The sequence below is a fragment of the Ictalurus furcatus genome, chromosome 10 (genome assembly GCF_023375685.1).
Source record: "Ictalurus furcatus strain D&B chromosome 10, Billie_1.0, whole genome shotgun sequence".
Taxonomy (NCBI): domain Eukaryota; kingdom Metazoa; phylum Chordata; class Actinopteri; order Siluriformes; family Ictaluridae; genus Ictalurus; species Ictalurus furcatus.
The window spans coordinates 21,809,702-21,836,582 of NC_071264.1; the positions used below are offsets into that span (position 1 = coordinate 21,809,702).

General features: G+C 38.2%; 1 protein-coding gene across 3 annotated transcripts in view; it reads right to left on the bottom strand.

Moving 5' to 3' along the window:
- adamts17 (ADAM metallopeptidase with thrombospondin type 1 motif, 17) overlaps window positions 1-26,881 on the bottom strand; it is a 154,952-nt gene that overhangs the window by 78,754 nt on the left and 49,317 nt on the right. For all 3 annotated transcript variants that reach the window (XM_053635236.1, XM_053635235.1, XM_053635234.1), the window contains exons 8-9: window positions 7,816-7,921; window positions 1,134-1,274 (exon numbers count right to left, since the gene is read on the bottom strand). In XM_053635236.1, coding sequence (XP_053491211.1) covers window positions 1,134-1,274; window positions 7,816-7,921 — 247 coding nt within the window. The remainder of the gene's footprint in view (window positions 1-1,133; window positions 1,275-7,815; window positions 7,922-26,881) is intronic.

Here is a 26,881-nt window from a genome sequence, read left to right on the forward strand (position 1 = left end):
TTGATATTAAATGACCCTGCAATTAAAATCTCAATGAAATGGCTTGAGAGCTGTGTAGATTTTGGTGTGTTGAAGGATTTGACTGATTCACACAACAGCCAGGAGCCAATGTTTGAGATAACCCACCCCCTCGCCAAATCTAAATAAACCTGACAACAAACTACCTAAATATGGACCACAGCGAAAAGTATATGGAGAGCCTTTTTTCAACTGTGGAGGGTTTCCAAGATGATATCGAAGACAACAGTGTGATTATGGACTTATACCGTACATTTATGTTTGAACTGTTGATGGTCAACAGCATAGATAGTGATGGAGAGCTGTAGTGTCGTCACCAGGAGGCATTTGACGTGTCTGAGTAATGGGTTGGTAGCTATGAATTCACATTATTTGTATACATGTTTGTCTAGATTGTTACACAGCATCAGATCAAACCTTAACTCTGTACTCCAGGTGTTTGTCATGGTTTGATCAAACATCTCAGGTTAATGACTAAAAGTAGCGACATGAAAATAAATAGAATCTTTAGCATAATTCATTTGAAATATGATGCTGCTTGATAGAATGACATTGCTTACTTTTACTGATGGAGAAGCCCGGACAGACTATAAAGCCAGAATTGCATTCTTGATTAGTCTGAGAGAGCGAGACATTCTGGGATTGAACAGCCCTAAGTTTGTAAAAGACCCCTGAGAAAATACTTTTAGTCCATCGGTCTAAATACCCAGAACACACTGAGTTTCTTCTACATTCTGGCTCTGTTTGCTGCCTACAACCCACAATACATAGAATTTTTTTTGGCTCACGTCCTGCAGTCAGGTCGATTCAGGGACAAATTGCTTTCTCACTGCAACTGAACCATGCTAGAGTTCACTTGGAACTGGGCCGGGACCACCTCGCTCGAACCAGTTGTTCTGGTCCATGTGTGATTGCTGCTTTCCCATCTATCTAAAAGAAGTGCGTAGAATGGAAAACACGCCAGGTTTCGATTCAGAGGGACTAAACTCTCCATATGTGAAAGCACCCTTACATACAGCTCATGAGTGAATTTCCCCAAGTCTTTCCCAGTGCCAGCAAAGCAGTATTGCTTTATAATGTAGAAAGGTGGAATGACAGTGATGACGACTTCTCACCTGAGGAAGTTTTCCAGGTCGTCACGGCTGCAGGTAGACCAGGAGAGGTCGCTAGGGTTGCGACCTTTGACCCACTCTCCTGACATGATGTGCGAGTGGCCTGTACAAGCCGCATGGTCATCGTCATGGCTCATGCCCATGCTGTAAAGGAAAATGACACTTTTATACCACACACACACAAACACACATCCACAGGACACTTTCCAGCCATCTCTTAAGGTTTCAGGCCAAAGCACTTAACACAAGTAACTGCACCAATGACTACCAACCCTAAACACTATTTACAACACTAAAACAAAAAAATGTAAGCACAGCAATCCTGACACGGTGCTGGAAGGCTCATGTGTACTGAGCCGGAGAGCTTCCCAGGCACAGATAGAGCCACTCAAGCCCTGACCTACATTTCCAAAATTAAAAACAACAAGCAAAAAAGTAAACTATGAGACAGCAAAACACAGAAGTTAATAAAGAATGGGGTGTGTGGATTTCCAGGGTGTGTCTTATTCTTCCTGTTCTGAAATATAAGCAATAAAAATCTTTGGACTCACAGCAGGAGTATAAAAATCTAACTATAAAACAAGTAGAAAAACAGCTAACAATGCTGCTAACGTGTATAGTCTTACATGTTATTGCTAAAAAATATGGCTCTATGCATATGCACAAATATACAAATTATATATATATATATATATATATATATATATATATATATATATATATATATATATATATATATATATAAAATCATACCTCTCTTGCTAGCTTTCAAGACCCTGCTAATCAAGCACACTCTCTCATAAATAAAAAATATATATATATTTTCCTTGTCACTAATAAGGCACCATCAAGGGGTACAGGTTTTGTACCTTTAGTGAATATACAGTATTTTACTCGGAAACTTTTAATAAAGCAAGAACCTACAAGAGGATGTGCATTACAGTGAATTTATCATGAATAAGTTTTTTTTTCCCCTCTGGTTGCTAAGCAACATAATGTGCAAAGATCTGGGTATTCCATTGAAAATTGTCTTATGCTCCAATATATTCATGCTTTTTTGATATTCTTGGCGATGTCATGCACAGCAGCTCCCTGAATCCAGTTCATCATCCATCTGTTTGTGTAATGGCAAATAGAGGGCAAGGGAAAACGTATAATACAACTGCTTTTATAATAAATTATTTGGCATGTCATAAACAAATGCTTGCTATGAACAGCAAATAAATAAATTAAATTAAAAAACCATATAATTCCTGAAAAATTTCAGTGGAAATTGCAAACTAAATACATATAGCACATTAGATTAAATAAGGAGGGCATCACCAACTATCCACAAGACTTTTAGCTGACCAGCTAAATTTATGGCTGAGGCCAAAATTCTACATACAAACTACAGGAAAGCAATATCTTACATACACCAAGGCTAAGGAGGCTAACTTCACACATTTCATGTTTTCATACATATCCCGTGTTAAGTCAACTAGGGTGTCTATTTTATTTCCAATTTTAAAATAATAGCTATAAAAAGTTAAAAGTTTACATACACTTTGTTAGCGTTTGGTGGCATTGCCTATTAATTTATTCAGTTTAATTAACTCAAACTCTTGGGTAGCCTTCCACAAGCTTCTCACAAAATGTGTATAAGTATGATGTATTTTGAGTGATTACTTTTTTCCTCTGGTGAACAAAACAGACTGTATCATTTTAGGAACTGTAAAATATTCACTTAAAAATATTGAAATATTGAAATCCTAAATTCTCTCACAGTGTCATCTTCATCTATTGATCTCAAACCCAAATGTCTTTGGTGTATAGCACAAACACATGAAATCTCTATTATTCTGTCACAGCAAATAAATCTCCAGAAGCACTTTTGTGAAATATTTCTTGACTCTCTGACACAAAAAAGTTTATTTTCGAATAAAAGCGAATTGCGAATCTTTACTAAAAAACGTAAGACATGAACGCGACTGCTAACGTGCATTTTGTACATTATTCTAAAATTGTTCCACAAATTGTAGACGCAGTTTTTTTGCAGAACGGTGAACCTCTGCCCATCTTTACTTCTGAAAGACTCTGCCTCTCTAAGATTCTCTTTTTATACCCAATCATGTTACTGACCTGTTGCCAATTAACCTCCAGCTGTTTCTTTTTTAATAACACTTACTTTTCCAGCCTTTTGTTGCCCCGTCCCAACTTTTTTGAGACATGTTGAGGCCATCAAATTCAAAATTACCTTATTTGTTTCTTAAAATGGTACATTTACTCAGTTTAAACATTTGATATGTTTTCTATGTTCTATTATGAATGACATATGGGTTTATGAGATTTGCAAATCATTGCATTCTGTTGTTATTTACATTTTACACAGCGTCCCAACTTTTTTGGTATTGGGGTTGCATTTGTATCCTGATGTCACACTATGACGACATCAAATAGTGACACGAGCGTGATACATGACGTGAAAATGGATCCAAAATCAGATCTCTATTTGACAGATTTTTAAGTACAATAGTTTGTTTAAGAGGTGAGAAATGCACGCTACATGGGTGTGCTTGAGTTTGCAATGAAGACAGAAGCCTCCGCTTTCTGATGTAATAAAGCTGTCTCTAATCTGTTTTAAAATGACCTCTGATGTGAAAAAATTTGATTTGGCCTCATTGACTGGCCGAAACAAATGCATGTTACATGAAATGTGTGGAGGTGTATGCAAACTTTTGGCCTCAACTTTTTTTTTTTACTTTCTGTTTTGTGTATTAATGAAAACAGTAATATGAGTACTAAGTGCTTTTGGCTCATCTAGATAAAATACCAAGGAGACCTTTGTCAGCTGTATGCACTCTGAGTTTTAGATAGAAGCAGTGGTCCAGTTATGGCGTCCCATAAGGAGGTCAAATGTGTGTGTAGAGAGGATTACAAAGAGCAGGCCTGTAATCATACTCACGAATTTCACTGTCAAATTAGTAACATGGACCACACTAGCAGAAAAGTTTCCCAAAACAGGCAGACCACAATAATGCAACGCAAAGCTATTCTCTGCCTGCAGTGCTGCTCTATGATTATTCATACAAGACAACCACAAAAATGCATACAGTCATTTTTCATCACTGCACAAATTAATAGAGCCCTTAAGCAACATTTTCTTTAAAAAGAAACAGATTTTTTTTTCTGATGTTTTTTCTTCTTTTTCTGTTCTGATTTTTATGCAAAATAATAAAGTTACTCATCAGATATTGAAAAGAAAACGCCACCCTGCAACACATTAAATATATTTCTGTTGAAATGTTTGTTTTGCGCTTAGTGATTCTGGTGTTAATTTATTGGTCAGTGTTGTGGTTTTTTTGTTGTTGTTGTTATTTGGAGAATCACTGACATCTGCATGAAATGGGTGACACTGCATGAAAATTTCCACCAATCTCAAATGTACGTGATAACAGTCAGGTTTAACAGATAGCTCCTAATATATATATATATATATATATATATATATACATATATATATATATATATATATATATATATATTTTTTTTTTTTTTTTTTTAAAGCTCCTTTTCTCACACAATTTTCCAGCAATGTTCAACATCATATTAATGAGAAATCACAGAACACAGAAACGCACAAATAGTGGCGCAGTAAACTATATGACGCAGTTGCACTATGTTACTGCAGAGAATCGGCACGGCAAGGTAATGATCTACGAGATGAAAACCATGTCGGCGCTGATGGAGGTGTTGGCATGAATGTTGAAGCTTTGGAAGCTGATCTGTTTTCGCAGAGAGTACATATGCTACGGACAGACTAAAGAACTACACTGCATCGCTCTCTTTAGATAGATATGAAATCCCACTGGCGCCATTATCACTGGGAAGCCGCACGGCATTGTGGGTAGCGTAGGAATTTACTCATAAAATAAATCTTTAGCAAAAATGAAAGCTCAAATTGAATATACAGGATATCTTGATATGCATGTCATTCAGGGTGGATTTTCCCTTTAAACATGTAGCAAGTCCTATTTAATACTGCAACAATATTGCAAACTGTGGCAAAAGGTTAAGTAATTACTGTAATGCTGTAATGTGAAAATAATATCAGAATGTCCACACTGGACTCATAATGTCACTAATGATTGATTTGGAAAAATAAAACCAATCACTGTGGTCTGACAAGAACGTGGACCAAATCGCTAAAACAAGGAAAATGCGTCTGCTTAATGAATAACTTGTGCAAACAAGACGAGACGTCACATTTAATTGGTTTCCCCACATGACTTAGTTCCTGTTCTAACCCCACGGATTAGGCTTTTACGATCGCCAAACATAATTACACATTTTGTTTTCACCAACTCTTCAAAACAAAAGATCATTTAATGGCTCCAAAGAGTTGTTCTTGTGTGACGAATGGCAGCGTAATGAAATGTTAATCAGAGAAAGTAATGAAACACGGAGCCTATTCTCCAGTTCAGGCTATATTTTACAGTAATCTGTTTTATCTAAGCCTCTGACAATCAGACAGCGTTCAAATAATCAGTTCCACTCAATTGGACAGAAACAACGCAGACTTTTTTAGTATTTAAGTTCGAATGTCTTAAAACGGAAGAATTTGCCAAGGTGGACTGGCCTCTTAAAGTGTACGTGAGCATGTAAATGTCAAGTCGACATATATAGCTTGCTGGCTAATCCAAGTGAAACGCCTACGCTCAATTCTCCTTACATGCTACACTACACTGTAGTTATTTTTTTTTTATGCTGTTCAAATAAAGTTCCACGCAAAGCTCTAATATTCACTTTTTAAGAGGTGTTTTACAGAGTGAGCACAATGGGGGTTTGTGTGTGTGGGTGTGTGAGATGTGTATTAGAGCTGTGGCACCGGCTACACGAGCATGTCCTGCATCTCGGCACCAGTCGGTCTCGCTGTATGCCAGCTTCTTAATGACAGACCTTAAAGCACCCGCTGAGATAACTCCACACATGACTGGCACAGCCACAAAGCCTACGCTAATGCTAATACAACTTGGCTACGTATCCAGGTGAGTTTGATGTTGGCTGCCCAATGCTGGCGTATCAAAGGAGGCTTTCTTTACACCAGGGAAGATAATGAGACGGCACAGTTGTGGAAAAAGTAGTACAACCTACAGCGTGATGGAGCCTGGACTGGATAAAGGGCTAATATTTTCAGCCAGTATGTGGCACAGAGGACAAATGAATTGTTTTGTGCAGAGTGGGAAAATCAAGCATTCATGCACACACACAGAGAAGTTTAGAATGTGTTTAAGGCAATTTTTTCGGCCAAAAACGCTAACAGTTATGGAAAGTCATAGGTAATCAGCTAGCATAATCTTCTTCTATAATGACAGCTGGCTTTTGCTTGATCCTTTTTGAGGCTTTCTTTAAGGTTTTAGTCAATCTTTAAAAACCAGCCTATGGTACATGGGCATTCAGTTCAATTTATAATGGACCAGGGAGGTTCTGGATAAAATTCTGGATAAGCAACAAACATGATTGAAAGACAACCTTTATTGATTAATTCATGTCTATAAATAATTTCAAGTCATTATGTTATGCTTGGTTTGCTTCCATTTGTTGAAATACATCTGGACCCTGATCTGCCAGCTGACAACCCCTGCTATAGTACAGTATGTCTCAGTAGCACGTGAGATTGTCCTGCTGTCCAATTAAGATAACGTTAAATTGCTAATAACACTCAACATTGGATTATAATAACCTAGTGCTAGCAATTTAAGCTAACTTAAGCTAGTTAACCGACAAGCCAAGGTGACAAAACTGGTAATAATCACTGTACAGGCTATATCTGCTGTCTATTACAAAATGACCAATGAACTAATTAAAACCCAACATCCAGTTTTGATAAGAAAAGAAAGCAAAACCACATTTATTTCATCTGCAGGGCATTGTTTTATCTGTCCGTCATCTTGGTCCTGGCGGGATGTGGTTTTCAAGGAAATCATGATAATGCTAGCTACGCAGGGTCATGGGGAGCCTGGAGTCTATCCCAGGGGACTCGGGTACAAGGATGGGGACACCCTGGATGGGGTGCCAACCCATCGCAAGACACAATCACGCACACACACATTCACACACTATGGACAATGTAGAGATGCCAATCAGCCTACAAAGCATGTACTGGACTGTGGGAGGAAACCAGAGTACCCAGAGGAAACCTCTGAAGCATGGGGAGAACATGCAAACTCCACACACACAGTGCAGAGGTGGGAATCAAACCCACAACCCCAGGGGTGCGAGGCAAACGTGCTAATCACTAAGCCACCGTGATCCCCATAAATGTAGCCAGTTAGGATTTTTTTTTCCAGTTTTTTTTTTTTTAATCTTTTTTTAATTTTATTTTTGCAAGCACCAAGTGATATTATGAAACCCGTGAATCTCACAAAGCTCAAAGTTCAAAAGTCCACAAATTTGTGGGATTAAACTTTAAGCTACATTCACTCTGATGTAACTGATACTGTAAGTAAATTCATTTTTGCATCCTGCATCTTTTCCCACTGAAATGGACTCTTTCGCCAGAAAAATTGTCTTTGTTTCTTTAAAACTGGACTGTTTCTATGTACTGTATAGCACCCATGTAGTACGATGTGGAACCAGACTCTTTCTCTGTATTGTGAAAACGGGATTACGTTTATGGTGTGTTTGTGGTACTTTCTGGACTCACCTGTGTCCGAGCTCATGGGCAATGGTGAAGGCGAGGTTGAGGCCGTTGTCCTCGGCTACTACGCACTTCCTCTTGGCGCTGCAGGTGCCACCTAAATAGGCGATACCTGTGTGGGTAAAAACAAAAAATATTCCGTTAGAGTGTGTTGTTGCATTTTAAAAACACAGACCTGACACTTTTCCAGCTTCATGTGGAATAACAATTTGTCAAACGCTACAGCCATGACTATTTTCCCTCACTCCCCCTATCCTAGCCAGATGTTCCTCTGAGCCTGCTATTCATTCCCAGAATGCAAAGGTCTTAGCATTGATCACCCAAAATGAGCTAATGTCAAGGACATTACCATGTGTCTATATTAAATTCATTTACAAGGCTTGATGAGTAGTTTTCAGTTCACTGGTCTCTGTATACCTGCGAGATTTGTAACTCTGACCCCATTTATTCACCAGTTACACTGGTGTTAATCATCAGTTAAAGTAATAGCAATGTGAGGACAACTTTTTAATGTGTATTCATTTGATGCGGCCCATTTTAAATGATCCTGACTCACTTGAACTGATGTTGAAATGTTGAAGGCTCATCTACACAGCACCATGAGTGGATCTGAACTGAATTTGAAACCTGTGAAGTGAAGCTTAACAACCATTGGTCTACAGCAGTGGTCAACAACCCTCTTCCTTGAGATCTACCTTCCTGCAGGTTTCATCTCCAACCAAAATCTCACACACCTGTTTTAGTTTATCAAGAACTTCTTAAGGCAATGATTAGATCAGGGGTGGGCAATCTTATCTGCAAAGGGCCGGTGTGGGTGAAGGTTTTCATTCCAACCAAGCAGAAGCCACACCTGAATCTATTGAAAGCCAAGATCAACTGATTAAACAGGTGGAATCAGGTGTGCCTCCTGCTTGGTTGGAATGAAAACCTGCACTCACACCGGCCCTTTCCGGATAAGACTGCCCACCCCTGGATTAGATGGTCAGGTGGATACAATTATGGTTGAGCTAAAGTCTTCAGGAAGGTAGATCACTAGGGACAGGGTTGGTCATCACTGCTCTACAGTATATTTTCTAAAATCATTCCATTTTTGGGTTTAAAGTCACACAGGAAGTGATGTACTAACTGTAGTTTATATGTACGGGCTCCTCTAAAATCTGCTCACAATGCCAAGTTGGTTTTTCTACTAAAATGATTTATTTTTAATACAGATGAAATAGAAAGAAAGCTACAAAAAAAAACATCACAGCTAAAATATTATGTACGGAAAAAGGGAAATGATTCTAAGTATATTTGTAGCAAAAATTAGGGACATACAACTTGCAAGGTTTTATCTTGGCCACATTTTTAAGTGCAAGAGTAGTGAGACTCGAAATCCTTAACAATACATTTCATCGACTGCCAGAGAAACTCTCTTAGAAATAACCTTTGACCCTTTGAAAAAATATACAGTTAATTCTTAATTTATGACCCTTCCGTTGTTAAGAAACATTCTTTAAGACATTCTGTGTTCCTAGAAACCTAGCATACCTCAGAGCAAAGACATGCTACTGCATCTCCCACCATCAGCCTGCACAACTCTTTAATAACACTGTCCCAAGCATGATTTAATGGGCAATATATTATCTGTAGTAGTTGCATATGAAGAGGACTTTTACAAGACAGTGCAGTCTGATATATGAATTGTGTTGCAGTTATACATGCTGATAATTAAAAATCCCCACCGTTTTATTACCTGTTACAACTTTACTGAGGTATTGTCTTAAACTATAGTATTTATACCTTCATATTGTCGACACTCTGGGGTGCAGGGGCACGATATTTTGAATGATCTTTGATAACAATACTGTGAATCAGGTATGTAAAATTGCAATAACCTTTGGCCCAATCTTTTGTCATATTTGTTCTGTATCATCATAATATTATCATAATGCTGTAAATTCTACTACTAACAATGATTAAACTGTCAAAGCGGAAGTTATATGGATGTACATGTCAAGTACAACACACAGGAAAGGAGATGTGAGACTCAATGAAAAACTGGCCAAAATACGATATTAATGTAAAGATGTAAAGCTTTTTGCAGGCTCTCTTTAAATGGTGTTGGCGTCAGAGTTGGCGAATATAAAGAAAAAAAATAATAAAGCCAACTTTGCTGTTGTAATATTAAGACATAAATTTGAAATTCGCATTATTTTGAGATAACAAAACATAATTTAAATAAACCTTCTCTCTTAGTAAATAGTTTTAAATTAGTAAATTTAATTTAAAATTAAAATCCCAGCTTCATACCTGCCCTTCAGTAATAATGTGGTCATGTAATCCTTGTTCCAAGTCAGTTTTAGCCTTGCTAACTCACACTAAACTCACACTTGATCTATTTGCATAGACGCTGCATTTTGCACTTTCATTCATTAAGGCAAACACGCACAATGGATAAAGCCCAGTTTAAACTCGATGCCTGACTTTGCGTGCACGTGAAGAAGCAGCAGCAATGCGAGCACCATTGTTCACGTACTCGCTTGCATATGTTATGTACATCTGGAGGATTAAAAGTGACAGCCGCTAGATCTCTGTCAGGTTTCCAAATGAACTGTAAAATGTTTAGCAATTTCATGCACAGTGATGTTAAACACAATGATGAGTTCTGTTCAAACTTTCCACTGTCGTCGTGATTGTTGTCGTGAGCTGCGGCTCAGATCAAGAAAATCCAGAAGTCTGGTACAGAAAACAGACATTTTGGTGGTTTTGAAGTCTATGTGAGGGATTATTAAAATTTAAACACTAAATATAAAAATAAAAAGCAGTACTCAATAACTGTCTAGAACAATACAGTAGTAGGTGATTTGAGGCAATGCTAGTTTTTTTTTGTTACTTGCACACACTGTGTTGGTACTGCACCATGCCATCTTGTGTATGCATATGCATAGTATAAAAGCAAGTATAATTCATCCTTAAGACATTTCATTCTGCTCACAATCCTCTATACCTGAAGAAGATGCTACTCAACACCAAGATACATCTAGTCCCAGCTCAGCAGAGTCTTTTGTTGAAAGTGCGTTTCATCTAGTATTGTAACAGAGCACCTCCAACAAAAGTCTCTGCTGAGAAAGGAATAGTTTTATTAGCGTTGACTACCATTCAATAAACTCTCATTATTTAAAGTTAGTAACTTGTTTTATTTTGTTTCCTAATGGTGAAAACTAAATTCCAAAATTATACTCGCCCTTTGGTTGTAATAGTTCATGCGGTTGTCGTTCTCATCTCACTTTTAGGCTTGGACGTTCACACTAAATGAATCTATGCATAGACCTGTCTGTATTTTGCACCTTCCTTCATTAAGGCAAAATGAATAAGAAGTTTTATTTAGCTCATCTGAATGATGCAATCCTCCATAACTGATGAACATGCTAGTCAACGCCAATATAAATCTCTTCCCAGCTCAGCAGAGACTTTTTTGTTGAAGGTGCATTTCATCTGGTATTGTAACAGAGTGCCTTCAAAGGAACTCATTAGTTTAAAGCCGCATCAATCATCGAGTTGGCCAACAAAGTGACATCTGAAGGCTGTCGCATCACTGCGTATCTGCTTTTAGGCACCTGGTTTGTGTCTCTTACTGGCCTTATCCCAGAATGCCTCTCTTGGCCTGGGACCACCATATATTTAACCAGTGACATTAAAATGAAATCAAACCCAGATGGCTTTATTGAAAGAAGCAACACAACATTTTCATTTGGGATAACCGTGCACACATATCATTTTTTGGGTCTCCATCTGTGAGTGACATAAGCCAGTTTGGACTCGACAGTTCAGGCGATGATGGATAGGACTTTATACTGAGAAAAACGAACATTGCTTAGAGGTTGCATGTAAGGATTATTGAGATCAGAGCTATACTGTATCAAGTTGTGTAAGAAGCTGCTACGATTGGACAGTTTAGGTTTTTTCACCTTCATGTTTTTTCATGTAATTTCACATCTTCCCATTATTATTTATATAACATCTAAATATCAGTCCACCTGAGATTGGATAAAGCACTGAAAAGTTTGGACTAAGTTTCCTTAACAGGGAAACAGCACCGCATGCTATCACTTAACACATGTGAATAAATTAAACTGAGAAAAAAAAAAGACAATGTCATGAATTATATTCAAATCAAAAGAATCAGTTGAGAGACGCACGCTGGTGCTGTGGCCAGATGCAGGGTTCAAATGAATGTGCTTTGAACTCTTTGTCTCATTGCTGTTCAAAAATGTTGCGCTACTTGAAATGAACCACAAAACAGCAGTTAAAAAGCCAAACACTTAAATTATAGAAACTTTAACAACTTCATAAAATATGATGTTTTCAAACCTACTAGTGCTAAAATTCCTTTATATTTCAACTTCGCTTAGGTGTGCAATGAAATGCAACAATGCCGCAGCAGTGGATCTGAGCATTTGCTGATATTAAATTAGCTTGTTGCATTGAAGACCTAGCTGAAGCACACTAACCAGACACTAGGCAACAAGTTAAGTGCACTCTCTGTCAAGGTAACTTGACCATAACTCTAATGCTTAAAATAGTCTTCTCTACGTCATCATCATCATTCACAAATTAACGTTACGCTTACCCCCAGATTGTGAACAAAGCTGATCAAAAATTGTCCAGAGGCTACGAAATTATTGCATCGTATTGCACTGTAGCAGATTCAGTTGTATCATCAAACATCGAATTGTTGCCTTGTGAATCAAAATTATATCCCATTGTATCATATTCAGTGGTATCCTTAAACATTAAATGAATCATTGCCTTAAGAATCGAAATTATATTATATCCTATTGTGTGAGAGCCTGAGATTAGCGCAGTGAGGTAGGACAGTACAAATGCTAATCCCGCCCTACCTCTAACTTTAAATTTTATGATGTTTAATATGAATTGAATTGTGCGAATTGCTCGTCATTTGTAAGTGTGAGACTGTGATAGCATGTTCAGTGAACATTCACAATTTTGGGATTGGTAGTCCTTGGATAGAGCAAAAATATGAATATTTCACAAATCAACACCAAACCCAATGCTTTAGAAAAGTTCAGGACCTCCACATAGTTCTCTGCCACTCAACCAAACCTTGTGGTAGAAACACAGACTTCTTCTCATTACCAAGAATTCCCAAACCAGGAACCTACATTCCTGAGAGGAACGTTCTTGCCAAATTAACTTGCGGAAACAGACTTGAAAAGACACAATGCTAGAAAATGCTCCTGTTCAACATCTATGAACTTGCCTTCAGTGCTAGCAGTGCCAATCTTCTTTATAATACCAACAGTTCTCAAGTAGCTAAATTATTTATTTGATTTTCCTAGCTAGCTAACATAGCTAACCTCAGTGGGAACTAGTTTCCATATTAGAAATTGTTTGCACCATGTTCTAGCATGTATTAGCTATTTCTTACCTCATTTTTTAACAGTTGACTTTGAAACTTGATGACTGCAAGAAACAACTAAGCTGTGCAATTCAATTCAAACGATGACTCTTTTTTGTCTTTTTCACTATCTTCCTCACTCTATATGAGTACAGTTTGCTCACGGATTCAGTTCCTTTCAATTGTTTGAGTAGAATATCTCAATGATCATGTGTAATGTTTATCTTATACAATACTTTTTGCTCTTTTTTTTCTTCAAAAGTCCCAATAATTCTATATGTTGGCAAAAATGTAGTCTTGAAATTTCTTCTCATAGGCAAGTCAACAAATGACGTTCAGTGTTTAGGTTGGATCAAGAACACGTCTGGGTTATTTAAACTTTTCTAGTACTTACAATACTGTACAAAAGTTTTAGGCAGCCTATTTTTTTAGTGTTATAGATTTGTAATTTTATGACTTCTACATTATCGAGTACAAAAAACATTTTGGATTCTCAAACTTTAGTTTTCTAGCACAAAATTAAATGTTACAGAAAAATGTTTCTGTCACTAAAGAAAGCAGCATATTACATAAGAGACAATGAAGGCTGCTGGGTTTTGCTGCAAAAATAAGAAGCAAGTGCGACAAAGTCAAAGTCTCCAGAAGAACCGTGCCTGGTTCTGCAAGATGCTCAATAAAACTTACAGCTCATTTCCTTATAAAACTGCACTAATTGTACCAGAGACTACTATTTTTATTTTTATTAAAAAAAATTTATCACACCAAATATTGCCTTTGTTTCATTTACTACTGTTTACTGCTCTTTACCTAAAAACATTTACTTTCATTATACTGAAGTCATCTTTGCTCTACAGCGTTTCTCTGCATGTGCCTAAAACCTTTGCACGGTACTGTACGTTCTTCAGTATTGGAACCGAACTTGTGCTGTAGCAGATGACGTCAAGTGAGCACACGAGGACTCAAGAACAAACAGGAAACACCCATAGCCCGCTATCAACATCATTCAAACAGATCAAAACAGATGTTGTCCCAAATTCTTTCATGAAATCCCCTCTACTACATTTCATTCTATTTCATTATCACTGTACATAGTTGTTTAAGAGTTGCAATTATTTCCAACCTGTCAATCCTTCCTGGACTGGGGAAAAAACAGCACATTGCCTGTTCCTAAATGTGTGTGTTTCGTTGTGTTGCTTAATGTGCATTGGTGTACAAGTCACTCTCTCTGTACAGTTGTTGTAAGATTAGAGTGTAATCAACCACAGTGGATGTAAAAAAAAAAAAAAAAAAAAAACCTCCCTGGAGTAAACTGAATGACTGACAGGTTGACTTAATAGGGGAAACACACACACACACACACACACACACAGACTGAAAAGCTGGTAACAGTACAAGCCAGGTGTGAAATTAGCCGGTGTTGACCCCACACCCTGAGGCCACAATTTTATTCCACTTGTGTCTTTTATTATGTCTTAAAACAAACCCTAAGCCAAATCCCATTCATTCTGTCACGAAAAGACCTTTCACTGTCTTCAACTCCAGTGGAGTTTGGACTAATTAAAGCAGATTCCTGCCTGAGAATTTCGTTACTGATGACATCACAGCCTTGTCCAGCGGTACTACAACTCAAAGCTGAAAGGCCACACACAGAGGTTGTGGCAAGTGGCTTGTGGGAAATTATGTACCTCCCAAAATACCATGATTCCTGTCTGTTGTCCCAACTACCTACCTTTCCTTCCTTAGAAGTAAAGTAATATGTAGGGAATAACACCCAATAAGGCATGCAGTAATAGGAAAAAGGTACAACAGTAGGGTGGACTAATGTGGTTTAACATGAAACGTAGTTACTCTTAGCATCCCAAAGTTGATTTTCTATCAATAACAGCACATCCTAACGTGTTTACTTCCTCTTATACCACAACAGTTTTTCAATTCTAACAATTTTTTAAATTTATTGTAGAACAACACACTTTTGTTTCATGGGTTTTTAGTTATAATTTAAAGTTGTGTAACGTCTTCTAAACAAGTTAGTCGCTTACGATTTAGCTGCTTTAAACGATCACTCCTTCACCAGCCGATCTTTTTTCACACTCTTTAATAAGTTAATAAGACAACCATAACCGTAAAGCATAAAGACCTCTGTCCTGAAGACTTTCCTTTAATGGAAAAATTTGACATCTTTACCTCTGACTGGTACAAAGTGCTGACACTGGAGAATTTTTTAGTCTTCTAATGGAAAACATTATCAACAATTAAATGTTATATCAACTATTACATATGCTAAGCCCTTCCTGTGTAGGTTGTTACTATAAACCTGATAATGTACTGAAACCTTCTGACTAATCATAATCGAGATTTCAACCATGCTGTGGTATAGGGTGGTTTACGATCACGAGAAGCAACAGTGCATGAGACCAAATTTGAATAAAGGACGATTGAAACACTTTTAAAATTTCGCTTCACATTCAAAGACAACCAGGATGGCGTACCACGATACATGTTGTACTACAACAAGCAGATGACTGCATATGAAACATTTCCTCAGAGACCTTGTAGATTTCTCTATAAGCATAAAATATTTATACTCATTTGCTACCAAGAAAAGAGCGATCATGTCAGCAGTGTGGAACTACATTCTGTTTCTGATAAGGACATTTGCGGTCTTTGCTCAGTTGAGGATTCAAGAGGGGGTACATCGCCGAAGGACATTTCTACAACAGGTACTGATACACCACCTGAAAGCACGACATCCGATTCAATGTGCAGAGTGCAGCAAAGCTTAAAAGTACCCAAACTAGCACTCCAACACCATCTGTTGCAACAGTATTTGAAAAGGCAATGAAATGTATATATTTACTTTATTTATATTGTTTTATTGTTCATTTGTTATTGCTATTTTTGATTTTTAATAAAAGTGCTGTTAATTCCATCACCTTGTACTTTTTCAAAGGATATTCATTCAGACACATGAAAATGAATAAAAAGCATCATATTTATACAATTATACAAAAAGGCATTTTTTTAAAAAAAATACGTTTTTTTTGTTTGTTTGTTTGTTTGTTTATTTTTGAATGTTATTTTCAGCCAAGTGTATCCAGAATTTTTGCTTTTGGTTGACGAACTGCAGTGAAACCAGAGCCTCTCATGGGAACACAAGGCAGGAATACACCCTGGAGGGAACACCAAGACATACTCTCTCACATGCACACTCAATTATACCTCATTTATTTTTTTAATCAGCACACACCTATATTTTGTTTTTTTGTTGTTTTTTTTTTTTTAAAAAGAGCCTGGAGCAGTGGGGGTGTATGTGAAATTACTGAATGTTGCAAACAGTTGGACATGTGGAATTACAGAGGTCCATCCAGTGAAGTGGCTATTGCTACATGCTTGCATTGGAAATATCAATATGTACAAGTCTTCATAACCTCATTGTGATTATTATTTGAATAATGGGTTTGTACTTGGTATGGTATAAAATATACCAGAAAATGTGTTCATTGAAATTTAGCTACAATGCCAAATGATTTTAAAAAAAAAAAAATGTTTTTTTTTTTTCAGCATAACATTATTTAGGCAACAGTACACATTTCATACATTACATATTTCATACTACACATTTACAGCTGTCTTACCTGAACTACTTTTTAACATACGACTTTCACACCAGCATCACTGCTTAATGTCCTACTTTCCTACTTCATTACCCATGATTCCCTGTCAACCCCATGCTCTGTCATGTGACCAATCACCAGACTCACAGACAACCTATTCACATTCTCAGTCACTGGACTTCTTATTATACATACTGATCAGAATTGGTACTCACCTTAAGAGTAAAATGACAATCTTTTAAAAACCTCGCATGTATTTGTACACACTGATGAAACCGAGCAAAAAAAAAAGTTTGGGGCAAAACTATCTGAACACTCCTTGTAGTGAAAGAAATCGACAGAGGCTCCCGAGTAGCACAACAGAAAATAAGCTAACCCTATAGTCTAGGGATAGTGACAATGAGTCTTTATTAGTCACATATACATTACAGCGAAATTCTTTTTTTGCATATCCCAACAAGTTAAGAAGCTGGGATCAGAGCACAGAGTCAGCCATGATACAGCGCCCCTGGAGGGGAGAGGGTCAAGGGACTTGCTCAAGAGCCCAACAGTGGCAGCTTGGCAGTGGTGGGGCTTGAACCCCCGCCCTTCCGATCAGTAACCCAGAGCCTTAACTGTCAAGCCACCACTGCCATGACTACCATGGTCGCGCAGCTAGAACGCAGAAAATAAAGAAGCTAGCCCGACTCTATTAATATATTTTACTTGTGATTCGAGGAGAGAACACCACCGGTCATAGCTCAAACGCTCACCAATGATACAAGGGGATAATAATTACATTCTCACACCTTTCCCTTAATCTGTATTAATGCACTTAACCAATGAACTACATACAATATGCTATTACATTATGTTATCATAAAGCTATCACTTTTTAGCCTAGTCCGTGAGGTTTCCGGGCAAACAAACATGACACTAAGCAGCACATTGGAGCTTTTATATGCCTATAAGCTAGCTAATGAATTTATGAATTTTCCACAATCATACTTGCACTGAAATAAATCTAAAAGCATGTTTTTTTTCCCTTCATCGCCATTTCTCACACTCACACACTCACTAAAGTGGCTGCTACGAACACATGCAACCCATCTGTACATAGTTTCAACCAAAAAAAAAAAAGTGCTATACATGTCATAAGCATGTAGTTCTGTTGGTTTGTTCTGCTCCATACTGTGATTATATATGCTGGAGAAGCCTTCGTTCAAGGAGCAAGACTTGCCTGTGTTATTTTAATCAAATGAATTTGGATCATGTGAAGCCTGACTTTCATTGACACGCACAGAAACTCTCATTTTTAAGGTCTGACGCTACTCAGGATGTGATCTGTAATATTTCAGACGCCTATGCTGTTATAACATTTACCAGACAATACATCATGCTGCCATATCTCATACATAAATAGCTTCAAGTAGAGCAAGAATCAAGACCCAGAAATACCATTCACACAGCCACACAACTATGCATAAGGACGAATCCCAAAGCCTGTGTTTATAAATGGCCAGTAAATCTGAATAATCTTGAATCTTTCTGTTGTTTAGCACACAAATCATGACAAACTAGGGTGAACTGATGCGTACGATTCTCGCGCCATGATATTCCCTATGGCTACATTATTCGGTACATTAAAAAGCAAAGCGTAAGCCTGTCTCTTGTACAGGCACATGCACACACAGACACACACCCCAGTCGCTGGCACTTCGCAGGCTGTGAGGTAATGCGTGTCTATGTTGTTTGTGGCAGAGCGCAGTATTCGGGGTGGTCAAAACATTTGAAGTCTAAAGCTGGGAACAATGAAATAAATTCACTGGAGCGTGTGATCACGGTACTCTGTCTTACTCAGCACTTCCATATCAGAATCTGAACATCTAGCTGGCCGGCATTTCTCACATGGCTACACGCACAAGTGATCCAAACTATATTTAATATTAGTTAATTAACCTTTAGTGTTATATTCAGCTTCAGGTATTTAAATGTACAAGCTCAGCAGACTTGGAGAGCAGACACCCATACACCCCAACCCCTGAAAACACACACACACACACACACACACACACACACACACAGGTCTGTGCCTGGGGCCGGCTGTGGCTCACGTGGTAGAGAGGGTTGTCCACTAATTGCAGGGTTGTTGGTTCTTCCACATGCCAAAATGTCCTTGGGCAAGACTCTGAACCCTGAGTGCAGGCTAGGACCTTGCATGGAAGCTCTGCTGCCACTGAAGTGTGAGAGTGTGTGTGTGTGTGTGTGTGAGAATGGGTGAATGAGAAACAGTGCAGTGCATACCACTTACCATTTACACACACACACACACACATGCACACACACACACACACACACACACACACACACAACTGGGGAAGAATGAGTCAGCTGGGCCATTTCCAAGCACCAACTCCAGATAAAAATCTAGTTGTGTAAGGAAGGACTTTTGATATTTGAACAAAAGTGTATTTTGTTTTAGACCAAAACCCAACTCAAACACCCACAAACAGATCTGGAAAATCTGTGATGAGTCAGAACAAACTAACAATTGTGTTATACACTATATAAAAAGGTGGCATGGTGGTGCATTGGATAACAGTCAAAGCTTCAAGGTCTCGGGCTCGATATCGAGCTTGGTTTACTGTGGAGTTTTGCATGTTCTCCCACTGTCCACGTGGGTTTCTCCGGGTTTAAAAAATAAATAAAGAGAAATTGAACTTAGGAGTGAATGAGTATGTGAATGTGTGTGTGCATGGTGCACTGTGATGGACTGGCATCCCAGCCAAAGTGTATTCCCGTCTCACAACCAGCGGTCCTAGGATGGGCTCGGGATCCACCGAAACCGTGACTAGGATAAAGCGCTTACTGAAAATGAATAAATGAATGTCATACACAATATATCACACAGCTGCAGTTCACACAGTATTTAATCATAGTACCATGTTGAATTTTATATTGTAGTAACGAATAAAGTAACAAATAAAACGTGACAGGACATGCTATTATAGGAAAATAATCAATGATGTCATGGCGTGACGTACCCGGATGCAAAGTGGAGTGGTAACTTGATTATTTTCATATAACAACACATCCTGAAGCGTTTTACTCCTCTCGTACCACTGCGAATGACACATCATGCTTTTTAACCATTTAACTTAATATGTAATGTTATGGAATGCCCTCAATAACATAAGCCCTTTTATCACTTATGTCTTAGCAGCTACAGTATAAACATTTGTTCCTTAACCAGCCTCTCTTTTTTCTTCTTTCTTAAAGTGAATATGACAAAAAAAAAAAAAAAAAAAACCCTTGTGTCATGTTACAGAGAATCCGGAAATCACAAAGTCCTCTGTCTTGAAGACTTTCCAGTGGCGGAAAACCTTCTGATCATTTCTAAGCTCCTTCCATAAACAAACATCTCCTTGTATTAAATAACAACACATTTTTAATCCATTTATAGTTATCATAAGATGGTTCGTCTGTTCGAAACAAGTCAAGTCTTAAGTGAATGAGTTTTTACTAGAGAAAGAATATTAGAACGAGGAGATGAATATAAAGCTATGATTGGAATTACAGCCTGCACTACTACCAGTTCTGCTGTTAGAGAAAATGAATCTACACCTTCTGAGCAGACTTCAACAGCACTGTGGTATAAATACTTTTTATCTCATCCCATGTACTAAAATGTGCATTGTGTTGTTTCAGAAAGAAGCACCCCTACTCTAAGCCCACTCCAACCTCTCTCGCTCTGCTGGAGTGAAAATGTTGTCCAGCTGTTTTCATAAGAGGCACTGAGATAACTAATGAATAACACTACACAGAGCAAAGCCATTGCTCTGCCATGTTCCTTTCATTCCTGGGCACAATAAATATGCAGGGCATTGACTAGTATCACGATTTCCATTTTCACAAAAACGCTGACTCTCATCAGGGAGAGAAAGAATGAAAGTTTTCTTTAAAAATGGAACTAGGTCACATTTTGCACAGAAGAGCAGAAAGGCTCAGGAAGTCTTTCGAGTGAGACGTAGTTTAGGCAGACAAGCCCCTGACTCTGAGTTCCCAAAGCTGCAGGTCTGCTGCAAGTGGACCATTTCTTTCCCGTGTTCCATGACCTCACAGATGTGTTCGTGTGTTCGTGTGTGTGTGTGTTTGATTGAGAAACAGTGCAGAAAACGTCCAGCATGCCCTGCTACTGAAAAAAAAAAAGATCCATCTTCTACTTCTTAAACTGGGATCTCAGAGACCTAAGGAGTGTAAAAAGAAAACGTTTATGCCTTGATGTCTATACTGATGTCTGCACATGCGTCAGTAGGAAGTCGGGCCTAACTGTTTAACGTCTCACAATGGACAGATTTTCTTTGGCCCGGACAATTTTCATTACATTGGTTCAACTTGTGCTCAGAAATTTGACAAATCAGTTTGCTCCGAACAGGACCAGTGTTTTAACATTTCCTTTCTTGCTTCCCAACCCTAACATAGGACTCCTAATTGATCCAATTAAAATGATAACCCACTTTAATTTTGTTCGTGTAAGATAAGAAATAGGCAATAATAATTTACCACAGAGTGTTTATTAGTCCCTCCAGGATTTAGCGATTTTGCGATCACAGAAATGAACGCAAAATCAAGCAAACTCTGCAATATTCGGAGGAGCTCGCAATTTTTCACAATTACCACAGACTTTCCACAGATTTGGGCCAAGACACGTCATGTGACGTCATCATAACGTGCATTCAGCCAAATCCGCCTTTGATTCGCGCGTGCTGAACATGAGTACAGCTAAAAGGTCTCATTTACCAACAAGCATCACCGTGAAAGACCACGCAAAACAATTTCATGCAGCGCCAATTTTGCTAGTTGAAGTAGTTTTCAGCAAAAAAAGCACAAAAAATTCTGCAAGATGCGTCGTACATTTTGAAAAATCAGCCACAGCAAAATCAAGCTTTTTGGCCGCAACAATCACAGCAAAATCCTGGTCCCAATACAATGTCAGACAATTTCAATAGTGTTAGCGAATTCCTTACTTAAAAGTGCATAAACATACTAGTCTGTTCTCTGTCAATGACTACATTTACATGAACAGCAGTAATCTAATTATTGACCTATTCTGAATAAGACAATATTGTAATTAAGGTGTTTACATGAGTCGCTTTTAGAATATTCCTTTCATGTTCCCGTTTTATATGTTATAAAATATAGATGTATTAACAGCACACGTCATTATGTCCCCATGCAACGCCATCCGACGTTCCCTCCAGAATTTCACGTATCAACATACAGTTGGTCTTCGTTATGGTACAGTATACAGTTTTGGGTGTTTCATTTTTAATTTCATGAAAGCTTTTAATTTAATAGTTAATTATTTATCATTCTATACGTGCAAATAGACGACTGCTTGAAGTCGTGGGCTGCGTCCATAACATTGTACTTGACTACTATATAGTAGCCAACATAAGTGTATTTCGCCTTCTATATAGCAGGTAAGTATGTGGTTTCGGACATAGTCTCGCTCTCTTGTTTGCCGTAAAACGGTTGAGCACTGCCGTGTGTGTACGTGTCCTGTCGCAAAATGCGGTGAAAACTCCCACACGACGTTAATAGTGTGATTAAGGTATGTACATGTCTGTAATGCACATCGATAATGTGACTCCACATGTCTTAATTCGATTTGTGTTTACTTCAAGTATGACTTTAGTCAGATTAAGGTCATCAATAATCGCTGTTTACATGCTAGATTCATAATCAGGGTATTGTCTTAATCGGGTTAATATCGGATTATTGTTGTCCATGTAAATGTACTGACTGTCATGGGTTGCCCTCTCACAGCACACACTTCTTTTTTTATTTCCCTGAATGTGGCATATTTTTTTTACATTGACATATGCCTTTGCATTGATTTTTTTTTTGTCTGGTCTCCAACCATCTTGTAATTGATGTATATCCCAAATGTACTCATCTGCCGTGCCCTTGATTAGTTTGCATAGTTTAGCCCTGCTCAGTCTTTGTCTAATTGCAAAGTCTTATCATGCATTCTTGTCCTTAAGTCTGAGTCCTGTTCTTGTTCTGTGTCTAGTATTTCCGGGTTTAGATCCTCGCTCATGTTTCCAGTTTCCTTATGGATTATGCATAACTACATTTTAATCTAAAACTCTCTGGCTCACATTGATTTGAACATTCCCGTTAAAGGTTCTTCTGGTAAAATTGATGTCCCTTCTTCCGTTTCATCTTTAAGTGAAGAGCTTTCATATTTTAAGTCAAAATCTGTATTCCTGAAAAATATAGCTTCCCATCTCCGCTGATGATGTCGCTAACACTACTACAGTAATGGTTTCGAACTAGGAAGTGGAATTTTACATGGTGAACACAGATAAGCGGCGTGATACACATAGTGAAATGCCACAGTGGGGTTATAGGAAATACAGGCATTCTTGTAATGCCACTCTACCAATAAAATTAGTGGACCGGAAGAGTAAAAATGCTTTGATTACACCAGCTATTTGTTATCAGAAATAAAACCAAGTCAAAACAGTTACACATAACATGCATTTGCATTAGTCCCAATGGAGGAAGTGTGGCCTGTGGAGGTGTGGCATCCTGTTCTTCAAACATTATTTTTAATGGCAATCCAACTGTGTGCACAATACTGAATCACAGAAAAAAGGTTCTTTGGATGATCAGCACTTAAACAGGTTTTACTTGGAACCTTTTCTCAAAGGGAAACCCACTGTTGGAGGGTTGTAAATACACCATATAGCCAAAAGTTTGTGGACACCTAACCCTTACACTCATTTGTGGGTCTTCCCCAAACTGTTGCCACAAAGCTGGAAGCACAAAATTGTATAGGATGTCTTCACTGGTACCGCGTGGCCCAAACCTGTTCCAACACGACAATCCCACTGTGTTCAAAGTGAGGTCCAGGAAAAATGTTTGCCGAGGTTGGAGTGGAAGAACTCGAGTGGCCTGAACAGAGCCCTGACTTCAACCCCACTGAACACCTTTGGAATGAACTGGAACACCAACTGCACATCAGGTTTCCTCGACCCAACATCAGTGCCTGACCTCACTAAAGCTCTTGTGGCAGAATGAGCACAAATCCTTAAAGCCATGCTCCAATATCTAGTGGCCAATTTCCCAGAAGTGTGGAGGTTATTATAACAGAATAGGGGGACTAAATCTGGAATGGGATGTTCAAAAAGCATATATGGGTGTGATGGTCAGGTGTCCACAAATGTTTGACCATACAGTGTAAGAGTTTCCTCAGTGGGACAAAGATGGATCTCAGGGGATAGATGGAACAATTTTGTTAGGAGTACATCGCATCGCATCACTGCCTGCTTTAAAGGTATCTTTCAAAACTATCAAAATGCACAATGTCTACACACAGAAAATAAGATACAGACCAAAATATCTTCTTGTGGTATTGGCAATTAGCACAAGGGCTGGTGTAAATGCTGCCATTCATTCTCATGACTGATGGGCCCAGCTGGCTGACATTTCACCTGATTAGAGCAACATGTCTGACATAATTAGAGACACTTGAAAAAGTGCTAGGTGCAGTTTCTGCAGGGAAGGTACAGCGTGTTTCTACACTAGAGAGGTGGATGACTATGTAAATGTAATTTTTAGAGACATGTTATGATTTTTTTGACATCTCTCTAGTGTATCATTGGATTATTGCAAAATAGATGTCACTTTGGATTACTCGTCAACCCTTCGTTGACCTGCTGCAACTCTGTAGTGAAGTAGTGAAGTCTTTACCAAGCCTACAATCAAGTAACTGCAACTGTCATTGCCACTCACAACTCTGAAATTATTACAAGAAAAACATCTACAGTGGTGCTTGAAAGTTTGTGAACCCTTTAGAATTTTCTATATATCTGCATAAATATGACCTAAAACAACATCAGATTTTCACACAAGTCCTAAAAGTAGATAAAGGGAACCCAATTAAACAAATGAAACAAAAATATTATACTTGGTCATTTATTTATTGAGGAAAATGATCCAATATTACATATCTGTGAGTGGCAAAAGTATGTGAACCTTTGCTTTCAGTATCTGGTGTGACCCCCCTTGTGCAGCAATAACTGCAACTAAACGTTTCCGGTAACTGTTGATCAGTCCTGGACATCAGCTTGGATGAATTTTAGCCCGTTCCTCAGTACAGAACAGCTTCAACTCTGGGATGTTGGTGGGTTTCCTCACATGAACAGCTTGCTTCAGGTCCTTCCACAACATTTCTATATTGACTTGGCCAGTCCAAAACATTAACTTTATTCTTCTTTAACCATTCTTTTTCTAGAAAGACTTGTGCGCTTAGGCTTGTTGTCTTGACCCACTTTTCTCTTGAGATTCAGGTCACATACAGATATTGTGACATTTTCCTTCAGAATTCGCTGGTATAATTCAGAATTCATTGTTCCATCAATGATGGCAAGTTGTCCTGTTAAAAAAAAAAAAGGCCCAAACCATAATACTACCATCACCATGTTTCACAGATGAGATAAGGCTCTTATGCTGGAATGCAGTGTTTTCCATTCTCCAAACATAACGCTTCTCTCTTAAACCAAAAAAAATTAATTTGATGTATTACATCCACAAAACATTTTTCCAATAGTCTTCTGGCTTGTCCATGTGATCTTTAGCAAACTGCAGGCAGCAATGTTCTTTTTGGAGAGCAGTGGCTTTCTCCTTGCAATCCAGCCATGCACACCATTGCTATTTATGCAGATATACAGAAAATTCTAAAGTTTTCACAAACTTTCAAGCACCACTGTATACTATAATTTATTCAGCAGTTAAGATTATGCAGTAGAAAGACTGGGAGGTTGTGTATTCAAATCCCAGACAGTTACTGCTGGTCCCTTGAGTAATAAGCACAAAGGCGTTAAAAACATGAATAAGACATTTTTTCCCCAGACATTCAAATGTCTAGATTTCAGGCAGAATATGATTAAATGCATCTTTTGAAGACTTAGAAGACAAACTAAATATAAACCAAAAAAGACAAATATCCAACCGCCAGATCAAGGTGTACCAAAATTGACCATTAGCTATGCTTTTTTAGGTCAGGATGGGTTAGTACAGTGCTTTGCATTAGTATTTTTTCCCATTGCAGTGAAACCACAAAATTGGTTCTGGTGAAACCAGTTACCATCAGAAGTCACATAATTAGATGAATGGAGTGCAACTGTGCGCAATTAAATTGCCACATAAGCTTAATATAAACACACCTATTCCAAGAATCCCAGAGTTTGTTAGAGAACACACCTAAACAAATAACATCATGAAGACCAAAGAGCTATCAAAACAAGTCTGGGACAAGTTCTTGAAAAAATATCAGTCAGGCTTTGGTTGTTAAAAAACAACTATCCCAAACTTTGAAGATCCTGCAGCGTGAATGCCTAGAGAAATATGTCCATCAAAAGTCCAGTCACTGGGTAAGGAGGGAATTAGTCAGAGAAGCAACCAAATCACTGTTGTGGACATCCATTGATGTCACTGCTCTGTGCTTGGTTTGGATATGTTGGTCACTTCAGCATCAGCCAAGTGAATAAATGTGTATGTAATATTGCATAATGCACACAAACAGCTAGTGTCACTCTGAAGAAGCTGCCAAAAAGAAGACCAAAGCACTCCGAACGGCTTGGCAGCTTGGTCAAAAGCCTGAGGTTATTATGCTGACGCCTCATACACAGTCAGCCCTAAAGTTCCTACAGTCTTCACAGAACAGGAAACTTCAGGATAAATCCAGCCAGCAGGGGAGCTTATAAAACCAGGGAGGTGCTTCACTGAAGCAAATGTCAGATTACACCATGCCCTGTGCTACACTATATTTCCCAGGCCTGACTCTCTTCCCTATATGTTAAGTAGACGAAAAGAACCGAGGAAAGGAAACTGTGGCTATTACACTCAAATCCCAAATGTCACTCTCTGGCAAGACATGAAAAGGTGAATGTGATTCACTTAAAGTGCTGATCAAAGGTTGTTCATGAAATGTTGTTTAGGCCCCTGAGGCCTAGGTGTCTTTACTCTCCTTTCTAATGTATTTCTAACCTTTATATTTTTTTCTCAA